Source organism: Xyrauchen texanus, chromosome 19, assembly GCF_025860055.1.
Source record: "Xyrauchen texanus isolate HMW12.3.18 chromosome 19, RBS_HiC_50CHRs, whole genome shotgun sequence".
NCBI lineage: Eukaryota > Metazoa > Chordata > Actinopteri > Cypriniformes > Catostomidae > Xyrauchen > Xyrauchen texanus.
The window spans coordinates 34,138,499-34,159,171 of NC_068294.1; the positions used below are offsets into that span (position 1 = coordinate 34,138,499).

Consider the following 20,673-nt stretch of genomic DNA (forward strand, 5'->3'; position numbering starts at 1 on the left):
AGACATCTACATACATTGCTAAGGAGCACTATGGACCAGGATAGACTTAATCACCTGGCAGTTCTGTCCATTGAATAAGATGCTGTAGCTGACTTAGAGTATGGTGTGGTTATTGACAGATTCGCCAAACTCAAATCTAGGAGATACAGTCTCCAAAAGAGGCAACCCAGACACAAGACAGAGACAAACAGCAATAGTGAAATATAATGAAGACACCAGGAAAGAGTAAAATATGATGGAGACACAAGGAAAGAGAGACACAGACAACAAATAGATGGAGACACCAGGAAAGACACATAGACAGACAACAATTAGCCAAATATGATGTAGACACCATGAAAGACAAAAAGTATGGTGTGCATTAACAGAAAAGGGTAGATGCAGGAGTTGTTACTCAAACTGAATAGAGTGTTCTTCCAAAACAAGCAATTTGTCAGTAATACATTTAGCTGTATTTTGCGCTTGGGGTGCAGTGGGTCTGTGTCTGGGCTAAGGCCCTAGTCTCTTCAAACTCTAAAACGCCTCTGCTACTGAAAACAAAACTATAACAAATCCTCTTAAATAAAGCTTAATTTATTAATATATTTGTTTAGAAATACAGTAATACTTTATTTTCACAAACCACGTATGCGCATAATCCATAGATGACGCACCACATTGGAATGTCACAACAGTTTTAGAATTGTTGATAATTATTTATAAACACATTAACGATAATGGCAGCGGTTATACCAGCCATAGCACAAAATAAGCTCTAAGCCGCTGGGGACATTCTTCCCAGGTCGAATCAAAACCTTATGAAGCAAGGTTTCCTGCATAGTATGACTTATATCAACAAATAAAAGGAGGCAGCAGTTTAGGTTTAATAGTTAATGTCAAAATTTGTGATATGTGAGTTTGGAATGTAAACAGACTGCTTGTTTTATCAATGATACATTCGTACTAATTACTGACAACACAATTCATTTTTTTCATTTCACAATTATCTGTTTTGTAAACAGGATGTTCAACAGGCAGGAGGAAAAAAGGCCATGGACATGTTTAGGACTTGCTTATTGTTATTTAAAGGAATATTCAGGATTCAATACAAGTTCAATTGACTGTGTTTGTGGCATAACACTGATTACCACAAAAAGTATTTCAACCTGTCCCTCCCTTTCTAAAAAATAAAAAAAATAAAAAAAAATCAAGATTACAGTGAGGCACTTACAATGGAAGTCAATGGAGCCAAACTGTAAATGTTAAAATACTCAGTTACAAAATTAAACATTATGTAAACATTATGTGTGTTAGCATGATTTTAGTGAGATTTAGTAAGACTTTCTGCGTGAAGTTAAATCTAATTTTACATCTTTGTTGCCATGATGCAACACCTTAAACATCCTTAAAAGACTATACAAATTAAGATTTAAGCAACTTTACAGCTTATTAATACACAAGTTTTGACAGAAGAATTCATGTAACTGCTTTTATAAAAATATAAGCTTAACATTTCTGTGAAGCTCACATTAAACCCTCCAAAAATTGGCCCAATTCACATCCATTGTAAGTGCCTCGCTGTGTTGTACTGTAATGTAGGTGCATTCACCAGCTCTGCTGAATAAGATGTACAATGAAATTTGACCAAAGATTCTGTTATGTTTGGCTGAGAGATATGCAATCCAGTACTATTTCAGTGAAAATGTATAAATTATTTGTTTTGAAATGTTAAAAGACATATTTTATCATGTTTAGGCTCTGTATGTCCAACATGGACGATTGCACAACAAAACTGCATCATGAAAAGTGCTTATATAAGAGAACATTATCCATATGATTAAGTGTTACATTTGGCACATTACCCTGTGATGGTTTATATGGTGTTTCTGTTTACCAGTTGAAACATAATTTTACATTGACACAAAAGGAGCTGGTTAAAACAACTTTCAAACTACTGATCATTTCTTTACAGTCTTGTTTCCATAATATTTTTAATACAAATTAAAAACAAGCAAGTAACCCTGTCACCAAAAAATGGAAGTCAGTGATATGCAGTCAGAGCAATATCCCTTTGTAAGAGTAGAGAGCATGTCCAGATCCGATTAAAGGGACGTGCATTAGTGTCAAACTAAAGCCAGAATAACCAAATACTGGCACTGCATTACATGTTCATGTTGAACCGGTGAATGAAATGGTCAAATCAAATAAATCAGTGCTTTGTTCGGAGTCAGTAGTAAAGCCGGCAGGGAGGCCCTCTGTTGGCACAATCTTCACCTGCAAAAAGACTGCCACTCAATTTATTTCCACGCCAGTCAGCAGAGGGAATGGTTAATTTAGTATGTACTTTTACGCTCTGTCCAGCCATATTTAGTCCAACTTAGTCACTTTATATGAGGGCTCATTTAACACTCATTGTATTTGAGAACAATGTGGCCTGTTCTGTTAAAAGTCAAATGGCACTTTCTGGAGACTGGGAGAGGTCCAAGCTCAGTGTGTGTGTGTGAGTGAAGCAGTCAGGCTTTAAGATGGGCTTCAAGATGGGCTTCAAGCAACTTCACTAGGATCCAGAGGGTAGTAAGCAGGGTAGAAAGTTCATACAGAGCTCCACCAGCATCTGGATTCGGATTTAAATCTCTGTCTGTCTTTCACAGCTGATCCTTTGCCAGGCGTGGAGAGACCTGCTGCCCAGGACCTTTAGTCATAATGTTTTATCAATGACCGACACCCCTGAAATAAACAGGTACCTATTTAGTTAAAGTGGTTACAGTTGATTTCAATGACATTTGTGACTATAACTGGAATGAATAATCATGTAATCATGTGAAACATACCTGCGTAGCTGCGGCCATTGCCCATGTTGGTTGGTATGAGACTCCATTTATCAATTGCAGGGTCATAGTACTCTACAGAGGACAGGTTGCACGACCCATCATCTCCTCCGATGACATACAGTAACCCGTTTATGGCACACACTCCTGGAGACAAGCACAATTCTGTTATCTGCAAATCAGTCATTGAATAAATGCTTAACAGGCTTTTCCTGCTCTAACGTAAATAAAAGGTCTTGAAACATGTCCAATTGTCATTTTTGGCAGCCGGGAACCCCTGGGAAGGAGATATACTTTACACTTTTGCATTTTGTTTTTCCTTGTAGTTTACTTGTAATGTTAGTCAAGGTTTCTTGCACCAAAAACAGGCATTATTTAGTTTTACATGACCATTTTCCACCCTCTCTTTGACCGTTACAATTTAACAAGCTGTTTTTGCTTTTGTAGTATTTAGGACATCTGCATGTCAATGACCTGTAGTGATTGGCTAACCTTTTTGCATATGACACCCCCACCAACTGAATAATGTATTAATATGTTAATGTGGGTAGCCATTTGCAGCTCATTTTCTAGAGATGGTCTTATATAAACTGTTGAATAAATTGTTCCTATAAACTGTCTTCAAGTGAGAAAACTCACCTGCGTTCCTACGACACATGTTCATGTCACACACCGGTCTCCAGGTGTTAGTGGCGGCATCATAGACCTCCACACTCTTCCTCACTAGAGGACCATCATGCCCACCTGCAGCATAGAGCTGTCCATTGAGCACTCCAACACCTGTATAGTGTATACACACACAAGCAATCATGACAATATAAAATCATAACCAGTGAATAGATGGAGCTATAAACTGTACACTACAATAGAATAAGCAAGCTGGTGTGTCAAAATGCATTTTTAAAACCATACTGAAGGAGATTTAACATGGGATCAAACCTGCTCCACTGCGTCTGGTGCTCATGTCCACCACATAGCACCATTTATTACTGGCTGGGTTATACTCTTCTACAGTACTCAAACACTGGCGAGATGCACCATCATATCCTCCAACAGCATAGAGCTTCCCTGCACAGCACAGAACAAGAACACACACACACAAAAAAAAAAAAAAAAAAAAAACACACAAACAAGGTGCAAAACAATTACAGAAACTTTTTTTTATGAATCTAAATTACACACAAAGTCAAAAAACAAACAAGAGCAGCAGAGGTAAAACATAAATTGTCATAATAAATGACCAGCTTTATCCAAAAACACTATTGAAAAATCATTCCAATTAAAACTATATTAAGCCACACATTTTGTATTAACATGTTTGAACTGGTATCTTAATAAGGTGAGAACATTGCACAACACATGAAATCAAAATGCTTACCATCAACAACGCCCACCCCAACACTGCTGCGCCTGGTGTTCATGGGAGCCACAAACATCCACTCATTAGTCTTGGGGTTATACACCTCCACTGACGACAAGCCTACAGAGTTTAGCATACACGTTTATCTACTTATATTTGTGCTAAAAACCAGGCAGAGTGATCATTAAAGACAGCATGAAATCAAAATGTAACCAATTTATTTTCTTAAGAAATGTCTCTTGCCTTATTTATTATGACTGATCAGTGAATGTTACTATAAAGAAAAAAGAATATTTCAATAAATCAAAAACGTTCTGCTTTTTTTAACTTATCATTACCTATTCGAATCCTGATAGATAAAATCAAGTTCAACTCAGCATTATTTCAAAATTAATATTCGGTTTCACTCAAACATAAGTGGCATTATGGAAGTTAAATGCATTCCGAATTAGGGCTGGGTAAAAATATAGATTTTCCGATTAAGTAAATAATTTGCATATACAAAAAATATTGCACTACGTGACTTAAATGTCTGTAATTATCCACTGGCTTTCATTTCAGACTCCAATTATTGAATAGAATAGTGGTGAAGATCCTGAGTGGTGTAGTGGTCTAAGCACATAACTGGTAATCTGGTAATCAGAAGGATGCTGGTTCAAGCCCCACAGCCACCACCATTGTGTCCTTGAGCAAGACACTTAACTCCAGGGGGATTGTCCCTGTAATAAGTGCTCTGTAAGTCACTTTGGATAAAAGCATCTGCCAAATGCATAAATGTAAAGGTAAATGTAGATCCTTTCACTGCGTGTTGAGAGTAAAAGTTTGGTATGACTCGTTTAGAGATGCACTGATATATCGACTGCCTATATTTATCCTCAAATTAAAACCATCTACATATCGGTTATTAGCATGAAAACACTGTAAAACAAATAAGTAGAAAGGTTCGCACTCCTAAGAACATGAAATATGTATTTTTTTCTTGTTCACACGTTAAAGCCGAAAAAAACACCATAAACAGACGAGACAGTTGTGAAAACGGCACTTACCTATAGGCTACATGATGCAGAAAACCATCCGAAACACTTTGAAACCATCAGACTTTGACTTCATGAAAGTTAGGCCTGTCAAGTGTTCAACAGATCCAATCCATGTTCAATGGTAAATGTATTATTGTTAGAACAGTTAAAAAGATGCACATTTGAAAAGCATAATCCCAAAGTAAAACGGGGATCTGATCAGGGTGCTTGAAGGTGCTAAGGATCCTCAAAAAACCTTAGAGCACTCTCAACTGCAGGCCAGGGCAAATTTATCATGAATGTTTTTTATTAGATCTTTCATTTATCTGGCTTTGGGACCCATCGCGCATCCACAAGCATTTTAATATCCTTAGGGTTGCCAGATAATAGATGCAACTCCCCAATAAGAAATGTATACTTGCACAAATTGGAAATATTTCACCTTATGTCATAATTTATGCAATTTGGAAACCTTGCATGCAAATGTACGCACTTTCTCCTCTTAAAAAACAACAACGTTGCATTCAATAGTGCAATATTATGTTCAAAGAAAAGTGTGATGTCAGCAACTCCGTGAGGCTGCGTGTGCTAGTCAGTGCCAAGACTGAAAGCAAACCTTTTCAGTGATGAACTTTAGTAAAATCCCAATACATATTTGCACATGGAGGGGACACGCACGCAAAACCAAGCGAGAGAGGAAAATATTTGTACTTTGTGAAATGCTGAAGTCCCTGACACCTGTATGTGAATGTTACTCAGGCAGTAATAATTTATCAGTGTCATGCAGCCGGTTTTATTCAGTTGTTTGCTGAATGGGATGCCAAACAAACCATTGAGGGGACACACATCATGACCCATGTGCGTGTCAACAGGTTGTCAGAATAAAATAACTTTATCCACTTTGCAGCCAACATTAAAATAGACTTTTAGAATCTATAATTTCCTAATTATTTTATTTAACTATTAAACCAGACCCCTGATGTAGAGTGTTAAATTGAATACTAAATTACCACTGCATTGATGTTTGATAAAACAAACAATTCATAATTTTAAGTTTTACTAACACATGATAGAAACGTAGCAGCAAATCTTCAAGCAATCACAGAATGGTCCCATGAGTCTGTATACACTTCAGAATATTGTGCATCATTCATTGAGTGCATGAGTGCACTTCTACTTCAGGGCTTAAAAGATACAATTATGCAGAACTTTTTATCTTCTCTCTTCCATGTTCTACTTAACGGCTGATTTAGCCCATGTACCAAAGTAACAAAGTAAAATAAAAAAAATTATCTTAATGTTATTTTAGTAGCATTTAAACATGATTTAATCTATAAAAAAATTGTAATTACGATACATCTCCACTTTATACAGAGCACCCCCACTATTTTCAGAAGCACCCTTAGTGATTTTGATTTAGAACCGGGCCTGAATCTGATGACAAAATATATAATTTTTGGTTAAAATCAGTTTCGGACAAAAATTTTCATACCTACTCGTTCCATGTAATATCTAAAGATGAGATCCATGCAATCCATTTGTCATTGAATAATGTCTCTTTTAATACCCTTTCTGTTTTTTTATGTAACAGTGTTACATTTACAGTCAGTTGTTGTTCAAAAACAACAAAAATACAAACATTTAATTCTAATCACACAGCACTGATACTACTCCATCGTTAATATTATCGATAATATTCGCACAACCATAACACTTCTGATAGATACTTGCTGAACTGCTGCTATTCTTTAAGACAGAACCGATTTAGCACACATTCTAAATATTTATGTAAATACTTGTAAATAGTACTAATTATGCATTTAAAAAAATATATAAAATATATAAATAATAATAATAATATTTATGACCCCCCCACTACCATCATCACCTGCAGGATATATATATATATATATGCAATATAGTTTTTGCAATTTCAAGACATCATATTTATTGATGGAATTCATGGATTTGAATGTGAAAATTTGACCAAAATTATGAAAAACGAATAATTAAATAAAATTAGATAAGAACAGCATTAGCTGAGAGAGAATTTATTTCATTTGTAAGCAAAAAGGACATTATAATGGATATATACTGAAATTAATTGAAATCAAATCAAAATGAAATCAGAATTGAAATCAGAATTGAAATAGTCGAGGGTTTGTGAAACTGAATAAAATTGGTAAATCTGTTTCAATACCCAGCCCTATTGCAAATGCCATTTTAACAGCTTGTCTTCTGTCCAGTACTATTGGGAACAACTGGATATATGAAGTCATGATGAAATTCAGAGTGAATTTTGCTAAATTTTTGCATGGAGATGAGGATCTAAAAAGAGAGTAAATGTATACCTGTACTTCCGTCAAATCCCCCGACAGCATACAGCAGGTTCTCCAGTACGGCTGCACCCAAAGTGCTGCGACGCTCTTGCATGCTGGGGACAGAGCTCCACTGATCCTTCAGCCCGTCATACACATCTACTGTCCGCACACGCAGAGAGCCGTTAAACCCCCCCACTGCATACACCTTGCCGGCCATATACACCACACCTAAATCACATACACAGAGGGTAAGACCAAAACAACTGAACAGAAGGCAGTGCAAAACATGAGGAAAGCAATAGAGGACAACCTGCTCGACAGCGTCTGGAGGGTAAGTCGGCCACCTGGTACCAGCGGTCCTCCTGGAAGTCATAACACTCCACACTGCGGATGGCTTTAGGAGCCTGACCCCCCACTACCATCATCACCTGAAGGATTGAGAACAAATATTAATCCATTCATTGTACTAACATTAGAAGAAAGTCAATAAAGAAACAGTGTGTTAATACCTTCGGCAGACTGACTGGTGTGCGTGGTCGGGTTCTGTCTGTCTTTATAAGATGCCGCTGGTCTGCAGGTAAAAGGTGGTACTTCATCGCCTCAATTAGAAAGTCTTTACAAGTGTTGTTGTTTTTTATTAAGGGTTCCTCCTCTACGATCTGTCCAAATACACATTTAAATACTAAAAACACAGCTCAAATCAACAACACAAATCCACTCTTCTAATTTTGCTGCAGTAACAAATAAAGAACCTGCTAATATAAATAAAAGAACAACGAGCAGTCATACCTGAACAAGGTAATCTCTGGATAGTAGAGGCAGTCGAACATGTTCCATTAGCTTAGGCATGTGCTCCAAACGGGCCTCTTTATCGTGCTTTATCCATGCAATCATAGCCTCAAAAACCTGTGGGTGTAATAGAAAAAAACCAAAATATACTAGTTTCCCTCTGTACTATGTACAGCGAACAGCCACAGCAGGCCAGGCCGCCCCATCTTCCTGTGGCATCACTGCTCAGATTACACAGAGCCATTTTACAGATGACAGCTGCCATCAAGAGTTGGTGTGAGCATAGACCTGAGACACAAGTTACTGCTAAGCAGAGAGCAGCTAATGGAGTGTGACTGACAGATGGCTTGTTTCCTTCAGCGACACGCCAACACATAGATGTAAAAACTAGCCATCAGTCTGCTGTCTACAAATCATGCAAGGCTGAGCAAAGCACAGGCTCTCAGTGGTGTGATGGATAGGGAAGAAACTGAGAAGCACAAAATATGCAGATTGTTTAAGTTAGAGACAAAAACAAATGGGTGAACATCAGGAGTGCCAAAAAGGACTGTGTGAGGGGGTGTTCAAAAAGGACGCATTCTTGAACTTAAGACAAGTTTTTAAAAGTTGAACTGTTTTTAACCAAACATTTTAAAAAATCTGCGTTCATGGTGCAAGATCCAAGAAAAAAAGTGACATATTTACATTGACAAACATTTAAAAAATAGCACAGAATAATGCAAGAACGCATCCAGTTTGAGCGGCTGGTGTAATGTGTTACCTTCTCTTCAGTGGACACAGTCAGTTTGTCACTGGAGATCAGACTGCACACCTGCTGCAGGGAAAGGGCCATGAACTCCTCACCCAGCATGACATCTGTGAAGTGCTGCTCTGCTCAAATTATACATAGACAGAGAAGCTCTCAACTTATATTTGGATTTCACATTATATTGTTACCCCAGCACAATTTCAGTGTAGTTTAAACTGAGTTTAACATCAACCAAAGAAAAAAAAAAAAAAAGAGAATAGGCACCTGCATAGGCATGGGCTTGGCTGAGCAGTCCTGTGCAGGCGTGAAGGTCAGCAAATGCTCGGATGCCCAGGCAGTTGGTGGAATGGAGTTGGGCCTGCAAGAAGTCACAGCAAACCTGCCGAACATCCATCAACTGCAGCAGGCTGGCAGCTGGAAGCAGCACCTGGACACAGCAAGAATTCCACAAAGAGATGGAAGACACATTGCACACATTACATAATGGTAAGACAGCCAATGGAATGGATTTATGATGACAAACACAGTATTCACCTTATGTGCCAGAGAAACTAGCGCGCAACCATCTTCAAAATGTTGTCTCAGAACTGCCGTTCTACCAGTCGATAAATAGATATCTATGGTGTTGATGTCAAAGTGTAATGAGCTAGCAAAGTGGATTTACAGGTAATAGAGTTGTGAAAAGCTATCATGGGTATTTTAAAGTGTTCAGGTCATAACAACTGGAAGCAGAGAGGGGCGATTTTAAAACAAAAGTTCTTCATTCATAAATACCAGTGTTGAGTGTTAAACCAAGACCGTGGAAGGGTGCAACTATATTTATACACACACACACACACACAACACACACACACACACACACACACACACACACACTGTATGCATGTGAAAATGTATGTTTTATTTTATATTCCCTTCACAACAGTTGTGAAAGGAATCACATTTAAGCCTCTATAAATGTAGGGTGACAAATTAATTTTAAAAAGTACAATTTTATTTTTCTTTAATGTTATGAACTTGCATGTGAAATAATATGAGCTGTCACTGTTGCAAATTTCACATCAACTATAAATAACACAAATATTAACAAGCTGAAACATAAAAATTAAGCAGAATCACATGTATAACAATTCAACTCTTGTATCATGAAAAAGTGCAGTGTCATAGCTTTCTGAATGTGATCTGCCAGGTTCAATTTACATCCGTGGGTGTGGGAAAACGCTTACATTTAGAGTGACAGAAAAAATGCCTCAGGATTTTCACGTAGACTTGCTGTAGACTCGCACCATCAACTCTTGGGGAAAAATACTTTCTGTGCTCCCAAACGTAATCCATTTTGATTGAGTCTTCTCAGTACACTTCAATACAAACAGAAGTGAAATGACAAAATTCGGAAGAGAGGAGCGCGGAAAAGGGGTGGGGTGAATGAGGTGAATAGATTATATAATGACTAGTCATCATTATAAATAATGCAGCTAAAGTGTTGTTTTTGCAGTTCAAACAATAGAACTCATGTTTTACATGCATGTACATTATATGATAGAACTTTTCAAATTCATCCCATGAATATGTTGGCAATTCCACGGAAACATCAACCACATCATAGACATTTTTGTTTTAAATAACCAAAGGAACAAACCCTCTTTTAAATTCTATATTGCACTCACTGAACACTTTATTAGGAACACTATGGTCCTAGTAAAGAGTCCGACATGGTCTTCTACTGTTGTAGTGCATTCTGAGATGCTATTCTTCTCACTACAATTGTACAGAGGGGTTATCTGTGTTACCGTAGCCTTTCTGTCAGCTCGAACCAGTCTGACAATTTTCCATTGACTTCTTTCATCAACGAGACATTTCTGTCTGCAGTACTTCCACTCATAATGGTGCCAAAATCAAAAAAACATCCTTTGAGTAAACTATAGAGATTGTTGTGTGGGAAAATCACAGAAGATCAGAAGTTACAGAAATACTCAAACCAGCCCATCTGCCATGAACCGTCATGCCACATTCGAAATCACTGAGATCACATTTTTTCCCTATTCTGATGGTTGATGTGAACTGAAGCTCCTGACCTGAATCTGTGTGATTTTATGCATTGCACTGCTGCCACAAAATTGGCAGATTAGAAAATTGCATGAATAAGTAGGTGTACAGGTATTCTTAATAAATTGCTCAGTGAGAGTATAGTAGTGTAATGGATTATGCAGTCCAAACTGCTAGAGGGTGACAATTGCTCACACAGTGCTGACTGGTGTGCTGAATATAGACTATATTTTTAAACGCAGCATTTTAAGTAATCACAAAGATGTAGGGTGAATCATTGTGCAGCTTGACATTCTTGAAAGCCCCAAGGACCAACTAAGCCACAAACAGTCACAGCCCCCACTGGAGCATCTGTCCATCCTGCCCAGATAAAAACTAGGCCATAGCTTGCCTTCACTTCAAGGTCTTCTACCAACCTCATGCTGCATCCAGCTCTCTGCAGCAAATGGCATGAAGCCTCTCAGATTATCTGCTCTCTTTGCATCTAAACAAAAGCACCTACACAAGCACTAGGACACTAGAGCTGCAACATAAAGGGCAAAGTGCATCGATCCTGCACATCAAGGAAGACTTCCTCTCCCTCTCTGCTCATTTCCTCCACTAATAATGAGAGGAAATACTCTGCCTCTCAATTTTCAAAACAGAGCTGAACTCCAGAGGAAACAGGCAGTACAGATATGTGCCTCGACTTACCTGAACATTTTCCTCAGACACTTCAATCTCTGCGGTGTAAATATAATCCACCAGCTTCATGAGCATCTGTCCATCAACATCCCTGATCTCGATGTGGTGAGCTTTGCTTTCACTCATGTCACCTAAACAAGCAAAAACGAATTAAAAGACTCTTATGAGAGATCCTAAGCATTACACAAACAGATAAATCATAGGGGCCTAAAATAAGCCAGAACGAACTACCATCTCCATAAACACTTTATTTAACTCAACAATACTACTAATGCTCTAACACAATGCAAGCAATTGGATGCGATTCTTTTCAATGCATTTAAAAACAGTAGAGTGTAGTGTGGGACATGCAGCTTCCTTCAATATAGGAAAAGCATCATATAAAAAGGGGTACCTGTGAACATTGCGCAGAAGTACGGACTGCAGGAGGCAAGAACTACTCTGTGTGCTGGTACCTCCACTTCTCCTGCCACCAGCAGAACATCACAAAGCATCCTTCGGCTTTTGTTACAAAGAATATGAGAAACACTGAATATCTAGACAAGAAATATCCTGCGGACATCTCTATCTATTGAGAATACAGCATACATTAAAGGTGCACTAATTCATTAATTCTTTATGCATGTCGTCTTGGACTTACACTGACACCTAGCGGTGTGGATGCAGAATCGTTCAAAGCGCAACAGTTTTCGGTTTACTGGTGCCTTTTTAGAAATGTAATGTTCACAGTCAGCCTTGATTAGTTTAATCCATAAATGAACGTGTCAAGTAACGGGGCGTTTACTAAGATTAAGCAAGTTGTATTCAGCTAGTCCTGTGATTCTAACATGGCAGCCCCTGTGAGGGGACCCTCTCCATGTAGAATAAAACAGCTTTTAAAAGGTTACTGATATGACTGGAGTCTTCATCTCATATGAGTGGACATGATTTTATATATGTTTCAACATTACAATTAATTTCTTAAGGAGTACAACTTTTTTTAATGAGGAAAAATTTACTGAGTGCACCTTTAACGTCATGACTGTAACTACATATTCAACATTGGGAGGTGCCTAGTTAAATAATTAAATATTTAACAATAATAATGTAACTGTCCTTTGAAAATCTAACATTGGTTGAGGTCTAATCTAAATATTACGGGAAACGTGTCCCTCCCCTTCTATGTCTATGGGGGTTATGATGACCCTGGCGAACATAAATACAAGGTGTTGGATCATTTTTATCAGTTTACTCACCTTCTCAAGTCATTCATAAGCCGAAATGCTTTCCTCATATGTGTGTGACTTAAGGTGTGCAAGTCTGTATCTATGGCATCGTCCTGCGAATCCAAACTAGGCAGAGGACAAGGGACTCGACACCTGGTGAAAGAATCAAAATAGACTCAACGAATCTTTGCAAGCAACGTGTTGAATCATTAGACTACAACGAATCCCTCAATATTAAAACAAATAACTTTTATAGTTGTGCATAATTGTGATTATACTGTCTGATATAACCCAGCGCTAAGCATCTGCACAAGATGCTTAGCGCGAGATTGTTTTGAATATATCGTGGGAGCTTTCGGCCTGCTAGTCCGGCGATATTTTTTTACTCGATAAGTTATTTACTCAAACTGTTTGAATTTACACTTAACATGAAGTGCGACACAAAAACATATACTTGAGCTGAACATATACTGAACTGAAATGAGCTGAACATATACAAGAGACAGCTTAGCAATGTAGCGGCTACAAATACATTAGCACGCGCTCACCGGTACAATTTACGACTCAAAAATCAGCTTTAATGACTTCTGGTCAAGTCGTCCCTTTTCTCTGTACCTAAATAATTTGTAGCAAGTTAAATGTATCTCTCTTTTTCGTCATAACACACTTACCCGTCACAGTCCATGGCGTGAGAAGTCTCGCGCTAAGCACTTCGCTAAAGTTAGCTTGCTACATCGCTTTTCGTGCAGTTTTTGTGTGCCTCGTTCCGTTTATGGGTCATTAAAAGCTTCGAGTCAATTTCTGAATGTTTACATCAGTCTATTTCGTATTCAGAGCTGTCTTTCAGGAGGAGGGGGTGTCTGTCGTTGTTTATCTAGCTGGTTAGCAGCTCCTCTACCGCTGTGTTCGCTTGACTTTCCACCTGAGAACGTCGTAACGGTCCTCCATCATCAGAGCGTTGCCTAGCAACAGCGATACATCTCTCTAGAATCACCAAGGTCATTCTGCATGGCAGAACCACACAATTGCACTAACAGATGCTGCTGTGGCCCTTATCAGCTATACTAAAGGTTAATCATTCATATCGCTATGCTTTTAATTTCAGGGATGCATGTAAAACTAAGTATTTATGAAAAAAAAATAAAAAATATGTGTGTGTGTGTATATATATAAAAATCAACCTGTAGGACACCAGTTATTGATAAAGAAATATATATATATATACATTGATAAGACACATCTTTTGAGTAATGTTTTTAATGGGACTCATAACAAGACTTGAAAACTCAAAAACAGATTTATTCTTGTGCACTTGTGAAATGAATCACTTTGCGACATTCAACACTCCTTTCAACTCCAGTCCGCGGATCCATATCCAGGCATCCTATTTTGGCGATAACTCTGTAAAATAGGAGACCAAACTCTGCTCAGTTCTGAAATCAAGTCAGATTTAAAGATGCCAAAAAAATATATGAAATAAAAATAAAAACTCTTTTGTGCCATACATAAAAGCAGAATTAATGTATTTTGTCATCTGCTACCCCCTCAAACCAAGACCTACAAATAATGATATTCAGACAAAATCATACACGCTACACTAATTTTATTCTTAGGAATAAACACTTTTTTTGATGACAAATTTTGCATTAGTAAAAATCAAACCACAAACAAAGGTGTTTAGAAGAATATCTCAGCTCTGTAGGTCCATACAATTAAAGTGAATGGTGATTAGGCCTTTGAAGCTCCATCAAGCAGATAAAGTCAACATTAAAATAATCCTTACGTGGATGTGTTTTAATCTGTCTTCTGAAGCGATCCAATGGTTTCTGGGTTGAGAACAAGCCAAAATGTAACTCCTTTTTTTACTGTACATCTTAACGTCAGTCTCCTTGGTGATCAAGATTTCAAGCTCGATTACACTTCATAAAGCGCCATCTAGCACTCTGCGTGTAATTGAGCTTGAAATCATGATAGTGCCTAGAGACTGCAATGCAAGATGTATAGTGAAAACCACTGGAGTTGTATGGGATATTTTTATGCTGACTTTATCTCCTTTTTGGAGCTTCAAAAGGACTGCCAACCATTCACTTGCATTGTACTGACCTACAGAGCAGAGATATTCTTCAAAAATATCTTTGAGTTCAGCAGAAGACAGAAAGTCATACATATCTGGGATGGCATGAGAGCAAGTAAATGATGAGAATTTTTGGGTGAACTATCCTTTTAAAATAACAAAAGCTTACCAAAGTTATCTTGCCTCTTGGAGGTCCCCAGGAAGCTAGCATATGCGTTCCATATGCAAACTTGACTAGATTCCAAAAAGAAGAGGAAACCAAAAATTATGCAAACATTTGGTGGGGCCATTTGTAAAATAACTACGCTATTAATAATCGGTTTACCAGAATCACTGATAAGAGTTCTCTCTTCAGTTGTCAGAGCAACAGTTTGGATTGTCAGCTACAGCAGAGGCTCATCAAGCAAACACCCCAAGAAGTGAGATGCGTCTGCTCTGTGGAAAAGGAAGACAAATGGAGATGTGTTTAGTGTCAACAAGTCAACAAAAGATGGTTTCTTAAAACATGTCTATCTACAGCCAGTCTATGGCACAGCTCCATTAGAGTTACACATCTGTGACTGACGGTTTATGTAGATGTGTCCTTTAACACGTTACAACAGATTTACACACCAAGAAATAGGTTTACGGTTGAATCTTCACTAGTCTCAGTGAATTATCAACAAAATAACCACTGTCCTCTTAGCGTGTCAGAAATGTAATAGGACAAACACGAGCAAAACACCGAGATGAGGAGGGGAGGGGGATTGATAAGATGTAAAGTAAATAACTGAAAGCACAAACCTTGCTTAATAAATGCTGATCTCCTTTGCATTTGATGTCATTAATATCTGGAACTAATGCATCAAGTATACAGGAACTATAAGCGCCATTCTCCGGTTTGACCTTAAAACTGAAAATTGTCTAAAATATTGGATTAAGACATAGCTACATAGACCACAATCACCACAGGTTCACACACATTGGACTACAGAGCATGTTCTAATTTCCACTTTTCCTCTATTTTACATGATAACCGCCAAGTTAACGCTAATAAGATGTTATTTAGGAAATGCTCAAATAAGGTTGCATGCACGCTTTACACTATTGACTCACAAATACCTGATTTAGGCGTTTGTTCCAGGTGGATCCAAAGCATGTTTAAGACACACCCGATGTAATATCTTGTATATAAAGTATTTCTACAAACCTGGTGCGATTATCCTATGGATTTTCAGCTGGGTTTCTACATCTCTGGAGTACCCCTGGAGAATCCAATGACGTAGTAGTGGACACAGCTAAGGTATAGATCCATCTTATTTGATCACTAAAAGTATTGGAACAAAGCTCTAAACATATTTTAAGAATAAAGACAACATATCTTGAATGGTTGGGAAAATATTTACATCCCCACACGACTGAAGCAAATAAATATTGTTAAAATGTTTCACTAGAGTCGTGCTTGTTGTGACTCCAATTTTAGTCTTACCTAGATGACCAAACAAGATCACTAAACGGGCCTCAACCCAATAAAGCGCAGCTGGTCATAAACCATAATGGCTACGGAGTAATAACTTTTATTAATAGAAATACATACAGTTCAGTTGTATTTGAAAAACAATATTCAATAGGTTATTCCGTTGGAGCAGTAATACAATGAGACAAATGCATTTAAGTCCTTTACTAAATGATTAAACTGTAGAAAATCAACTCAAGCCTGCCTTAAGTGCTCCGACTAAAAATTGAACTGTAACAGCAATGACAATATTTTCATACTGAAGTCTGAACTACCCAACAAATAACACTAATTGAGACACGTTAGTCACTGTAACGGATATTAAGTTTTTTTTTGTTTTGTTTTTTAAGTGAGCCTGAATACTGGAACTAGTCCTTTTAATCAACCTTCGTTTTCACGGAGACGTAACAGGATTTTTTTTTTTTTTATCCCATCCAACACGTTTCTTATGTTAAGACGAACATAAAACTGGTCGCTTTTTGTTGCCAAGCGAGCCTAAATAAACACAAGCTCCATATTTCCCTGGCTGACTGCAGACTTTACAAGGTCTTCCGTTGAGGGCACTGATCTCATATATATATATATATATAGATCAGTGGTTGAGGGTCTTTTAATAGGTCATGTGACCTGCAAGAGCCTGCCGCCAACCAATGAAAGACTGGATCTCTACAGGGGATCACTGTGATTGGCTCTAATCAAAAACAGATTTAAATACGTATTTAAACAAGGAAATAAAAAACAATAAAAAGATACAATACATATGCTAAAAGGAGAAAAACACATGCCTACACTAACAAGCAAAAATACTAATCTTAACTTAATTCCAATGCACAAAAACGTGGGAGAAACAGTTTTGCAAACAGGCAGCCACCGCTGGCCAGTCTGATAATAAGTAGTGATCCAGAGCAGTAGTCCTATGTCTTGAGAAAAATCTCCCTATTACTTTAGGGAAAAGACGAGCGATTTAGAGCAAAAGGATGTGTAGTAGTAGTAGTAGAGAAACGTTGGATAGGTAACCCCCTACCTATGATCTGCTAGGCTGGATTAGTTATGAACTCCTGCATGAATTGAAGCTTCAGTGTTTCAGTCAATGCCAAGCCACCTTAAGGTGGCTCAATCTGGCTACTTGGCTGAGGATAATGTGTGGTCAAAATTGTGATGTGGGCTGGGGATGGAGCTGCTCTTAATATCAGACCTAATTAACGCTCTTAATATGAGCCTCCGTAACCCCCTCTGCCGTACCCACCACCACCACCTCGGGAGTAAGGAGCGTTGCTTCTGCCCGAGTAATTACCTTTCATTGGGCCATAGCCAGAGGACTGCTGGCCATAGCCGCTGCCAAAGTCATTGTAGCCGTTACCACCACCGTAGCCCTCCATTTGGTCCCCGTAGCCTCCCCCATACCCGCCACCGTATCCGCCTCCATAGCCTCCGCTGTAGCCGTCATTCCCCCCGTAGCCGCCTCCGTAGTTGCCGTATCCGCCGCCTCGCCCGCCGTAGCCGTTCTGTGGCCTCCCCATCCCCCGCCCACCACCGCGGCCCCCACGGCCGCCACGACTACCGGCGGCCTGCATCTCCTGCTTGGTCAAGGCCTTCTTCACCTCCACTTTATGTCCATTAATCACGTGATACTTCAGGACCACGGCTTTGTCGGCCGAATCGTTATCCTCGAAATACACGAAGCCGAAGCCCCTCTTTTTGCCGGTCTCTTTGTCTGTGATGACCTCAGCTTTCTCCACCGCACCGAACTGGCAGAAGCAGTCGCGGAGGTGATCTTCCTCGATGTCGTCTTTCAGACCGCCGATAAATATCTTCTTCACCTTAGCTAGGGCTTCGGGCTTGCCTGCATCTTCCCGTGCCACGGCTCTCTTCAGCTCGACGTTGTTCCCATCCAAAACGTGAGGACGGGCCGACATGGCCGCGTCCGCCTCCTCAGGAATCGAGTAGGTCACGAAACCGAAACAACGCGAGCGCTTCAGCTGCTGGTTCTGCACCACCACGCAATCCGTGAGCTTCCCGTACTGCTCGAAATGTTGGCGTAGCCCATCGTCGGTCGTCTGGACGTTAAGTCCGCCGACAAAGAGCTTGCACAGTTGATTTTCCATTTCGGCCTTGATCTTTGTAATCTAACCTGTATATTGGGTTGATGCAAAATGGCGGTGGTGTATAAATGGCGGCGGCTCTGCATTTGTGAAACGGAGGACGGGCAAGGGAAGACTTATTCATATTTATGAGGAAAGCTTTCAGGAAACTTGATTGGTTAACATTTGGTTTAGGGGTAGGGTTATAAGTTTCTCCAACCAATCAGGTAGCGAATTCCTGATAAATATTACTGTTTGCCGAGTCGCATGCGCCGTTCACACTGTGTTCATTGTGTTTATTTGGAGTCCCACAGAAACCCTATACTCAGGTCTAGAGTTGAGGGGGTTGTGAGGAGATGTAATCACCCGTGTTGTAAAAAGCATCCCCATTGTAAAACCATCATCTCCCACACCATCCCCTTTAGATCCATTGTGTCATGTATTACTTAAAACTAACCATGCAAGTGAAATATTTACGTTTGATAATAACAGACTTTAAATAGGGATGATTAGCCGGTCAGAATTAGATTTCGACATGGGTGAGATTGCCAGATTTCTACAGGTGAAATCCCCCAATCTAGACACTTGAACAGTTTGGATCCTGCCAGGTTGACAATCTGGCAACCTTGAGCAAGACGCCGGTTTTCTGAAAACACTGGCAGGTATGTCGGAGTTTGCGATGGGTTGACTTGTCCGTCCTAGTGTTCTCATAAAATTACGCCACAAGATTTCAAATGTTGCACTTTCAAACATGTTCAAGTAGTAGATTGGAGTAGAAAAATGCGTGTCTGCAGTGGGAGAGCGATCTAGAAAAAAACGTTTTCATGATCATAATGTTGATTCTTTTTACAAGATTAATCATAAAATACAATAACAAGGTGCATATTATGACCATATATCCTAAGAGTCAATGAAGTGACGCTCATTTTTGTCCAGCTCTATTAAATTAAAATATATTTTAAAAAAATGCAATTCACACAAAGCATTTACTTGAATGCCTCTTCTATGACATTTTTCAAATGCTGAGTTTAAAGTCATATATATATATATTTTGGGGGCTTAAAGTAAAAAAATGTCATGTGGTGTCCAGAGACAGTAAATATATATATTTTTTAAACTCATTAAATATATATTGCAGTCTCATTAAAAGCCGGAATTCCTGAAAAAAGAAATGTTGGCATGACTATTGCAGAATAATCTTCTTATTGTTATTTCTTTAAAAAAAAATAAGCAGTGAAACAACCGTGTTTTAAAATATGATTAATAATGCTTTTGCCCACCAAATCATAGTCATTGGGTGTAACCAACATGTAGGCAGTTATTTTGTTGTTCATGTTGACCATAAAAACCATAAAACAGAGCGGACACCTTTAGACCCTCAAGACTGAGCCTGAAGTTTTAAAAAACATCTGACATTTTTATGAAAGGCACATTTTGTTTTTGTGGCGTAACCCTGAGAAAACTTCTTTATATTTTTGACTCAAAAATTCATACTATATATATCTTGGAAAATGTGTTTGAAAACTTTTTGGAAATTAATGATTAAGTTAATTATACTCTCATGTATTCAAGGTGCAAAGAAAGTATTATAATACTTTTTACTTAATGGTTACACCACATGACAATTTTAGATTTAAATATATATATATATATATATATATATATATATATATATATATATATATATATATATATATATATATTTTATTTATTTATTTATTTTTTAAAATGCTATGAAGTTTAAAAAAAATGTATGATACCAATGTATGAAATATATGAAACCATTGGACACAAATTACATTTCTGAGAACATGACACGAATGTTTTAAACTAGATTTTAAATGAATTCTTATTATAACACCTTGTATAACCTTATTTGTCAATGACCCATAAGTAGCAGTTTGTTGAACAATAGTCACACTTCGTTGAGAATAAAGAGCGGTAACAGATTTTGATAACCTCTAATGTACTGTCAGATTTGGTGAACCTGCTGTATCTCTATATCTACTTCATCATATAACATAAGAATATATATTTTAGAGGATAA

General features: G+C 38.2%; 3 protein-coding genes across 3 annotated transcripts in view; all 3 read right to left on the bottom strand.

The window, feature by feature from the left end:
* Positions 1-20,673, bottom strand: part of LOC127660143 (stanniocalcin-2-like) — a 264,689-nt gene that overhangs the window by 193,373 nt on the left and 50,643 nt on the right. The window lies entirely within an intron of this gene.
* LOC127660141 (kelch-like protein 3) lies at positions 609-14,076 on the bottom strand. The gene is made up of 15 exons (XM_052150237.1): positions 13,648-14,076; positions 13,007-13,129; positions 12,166-12,272; positions 11,781-11,902; positions 9,306-9,468; positions 9,054-9,163; positions 8,294-8,410; positions 8,014-8,163; positions 7,815-7,932; positions 7,535-7,732; positions 4,186-4,287; positions 3,747-3,875; positions 3,447-3,587; positions 2,811-2,954; positions 609-2,706 (listed from the first exon to the last, which is right to left on the bottom strand). The coding sequence occupies exons 1-15, from the start codon at positions 13,659-13,661 to the stop codon at positions 2,678-2,680; spliced, it is 1,767 nt and encodes a 588-aa protein (XP_052006197.1). The 5' UTR covers positions 13,662-14,076; the 3' UTR covers positions 609-2,677.
* Positions 15,247-18,730, bottom strand: LOC127660146 (heterogeneous nuclear ribonucleoprotein A0-like). Its single transcript, XM_052150241.1, has 3 exons — positions 17,840-18,730; positions 15,376-15,485; positions 15,247-15,284 (listed from the first exon to the last, which is right to left on the bottom strand). Exons 1-2 carry the CDS (start codon positions 18,648-18,650, stop codon positions 15,430-15,432), a joined length of 867 nt encoding a protein of 288 aa, XP_052006201.1. The 5' UTR covers positions 18,651-18,730; the 3' UTR covers positions 15,247-15,284; positions 15,376-15,429.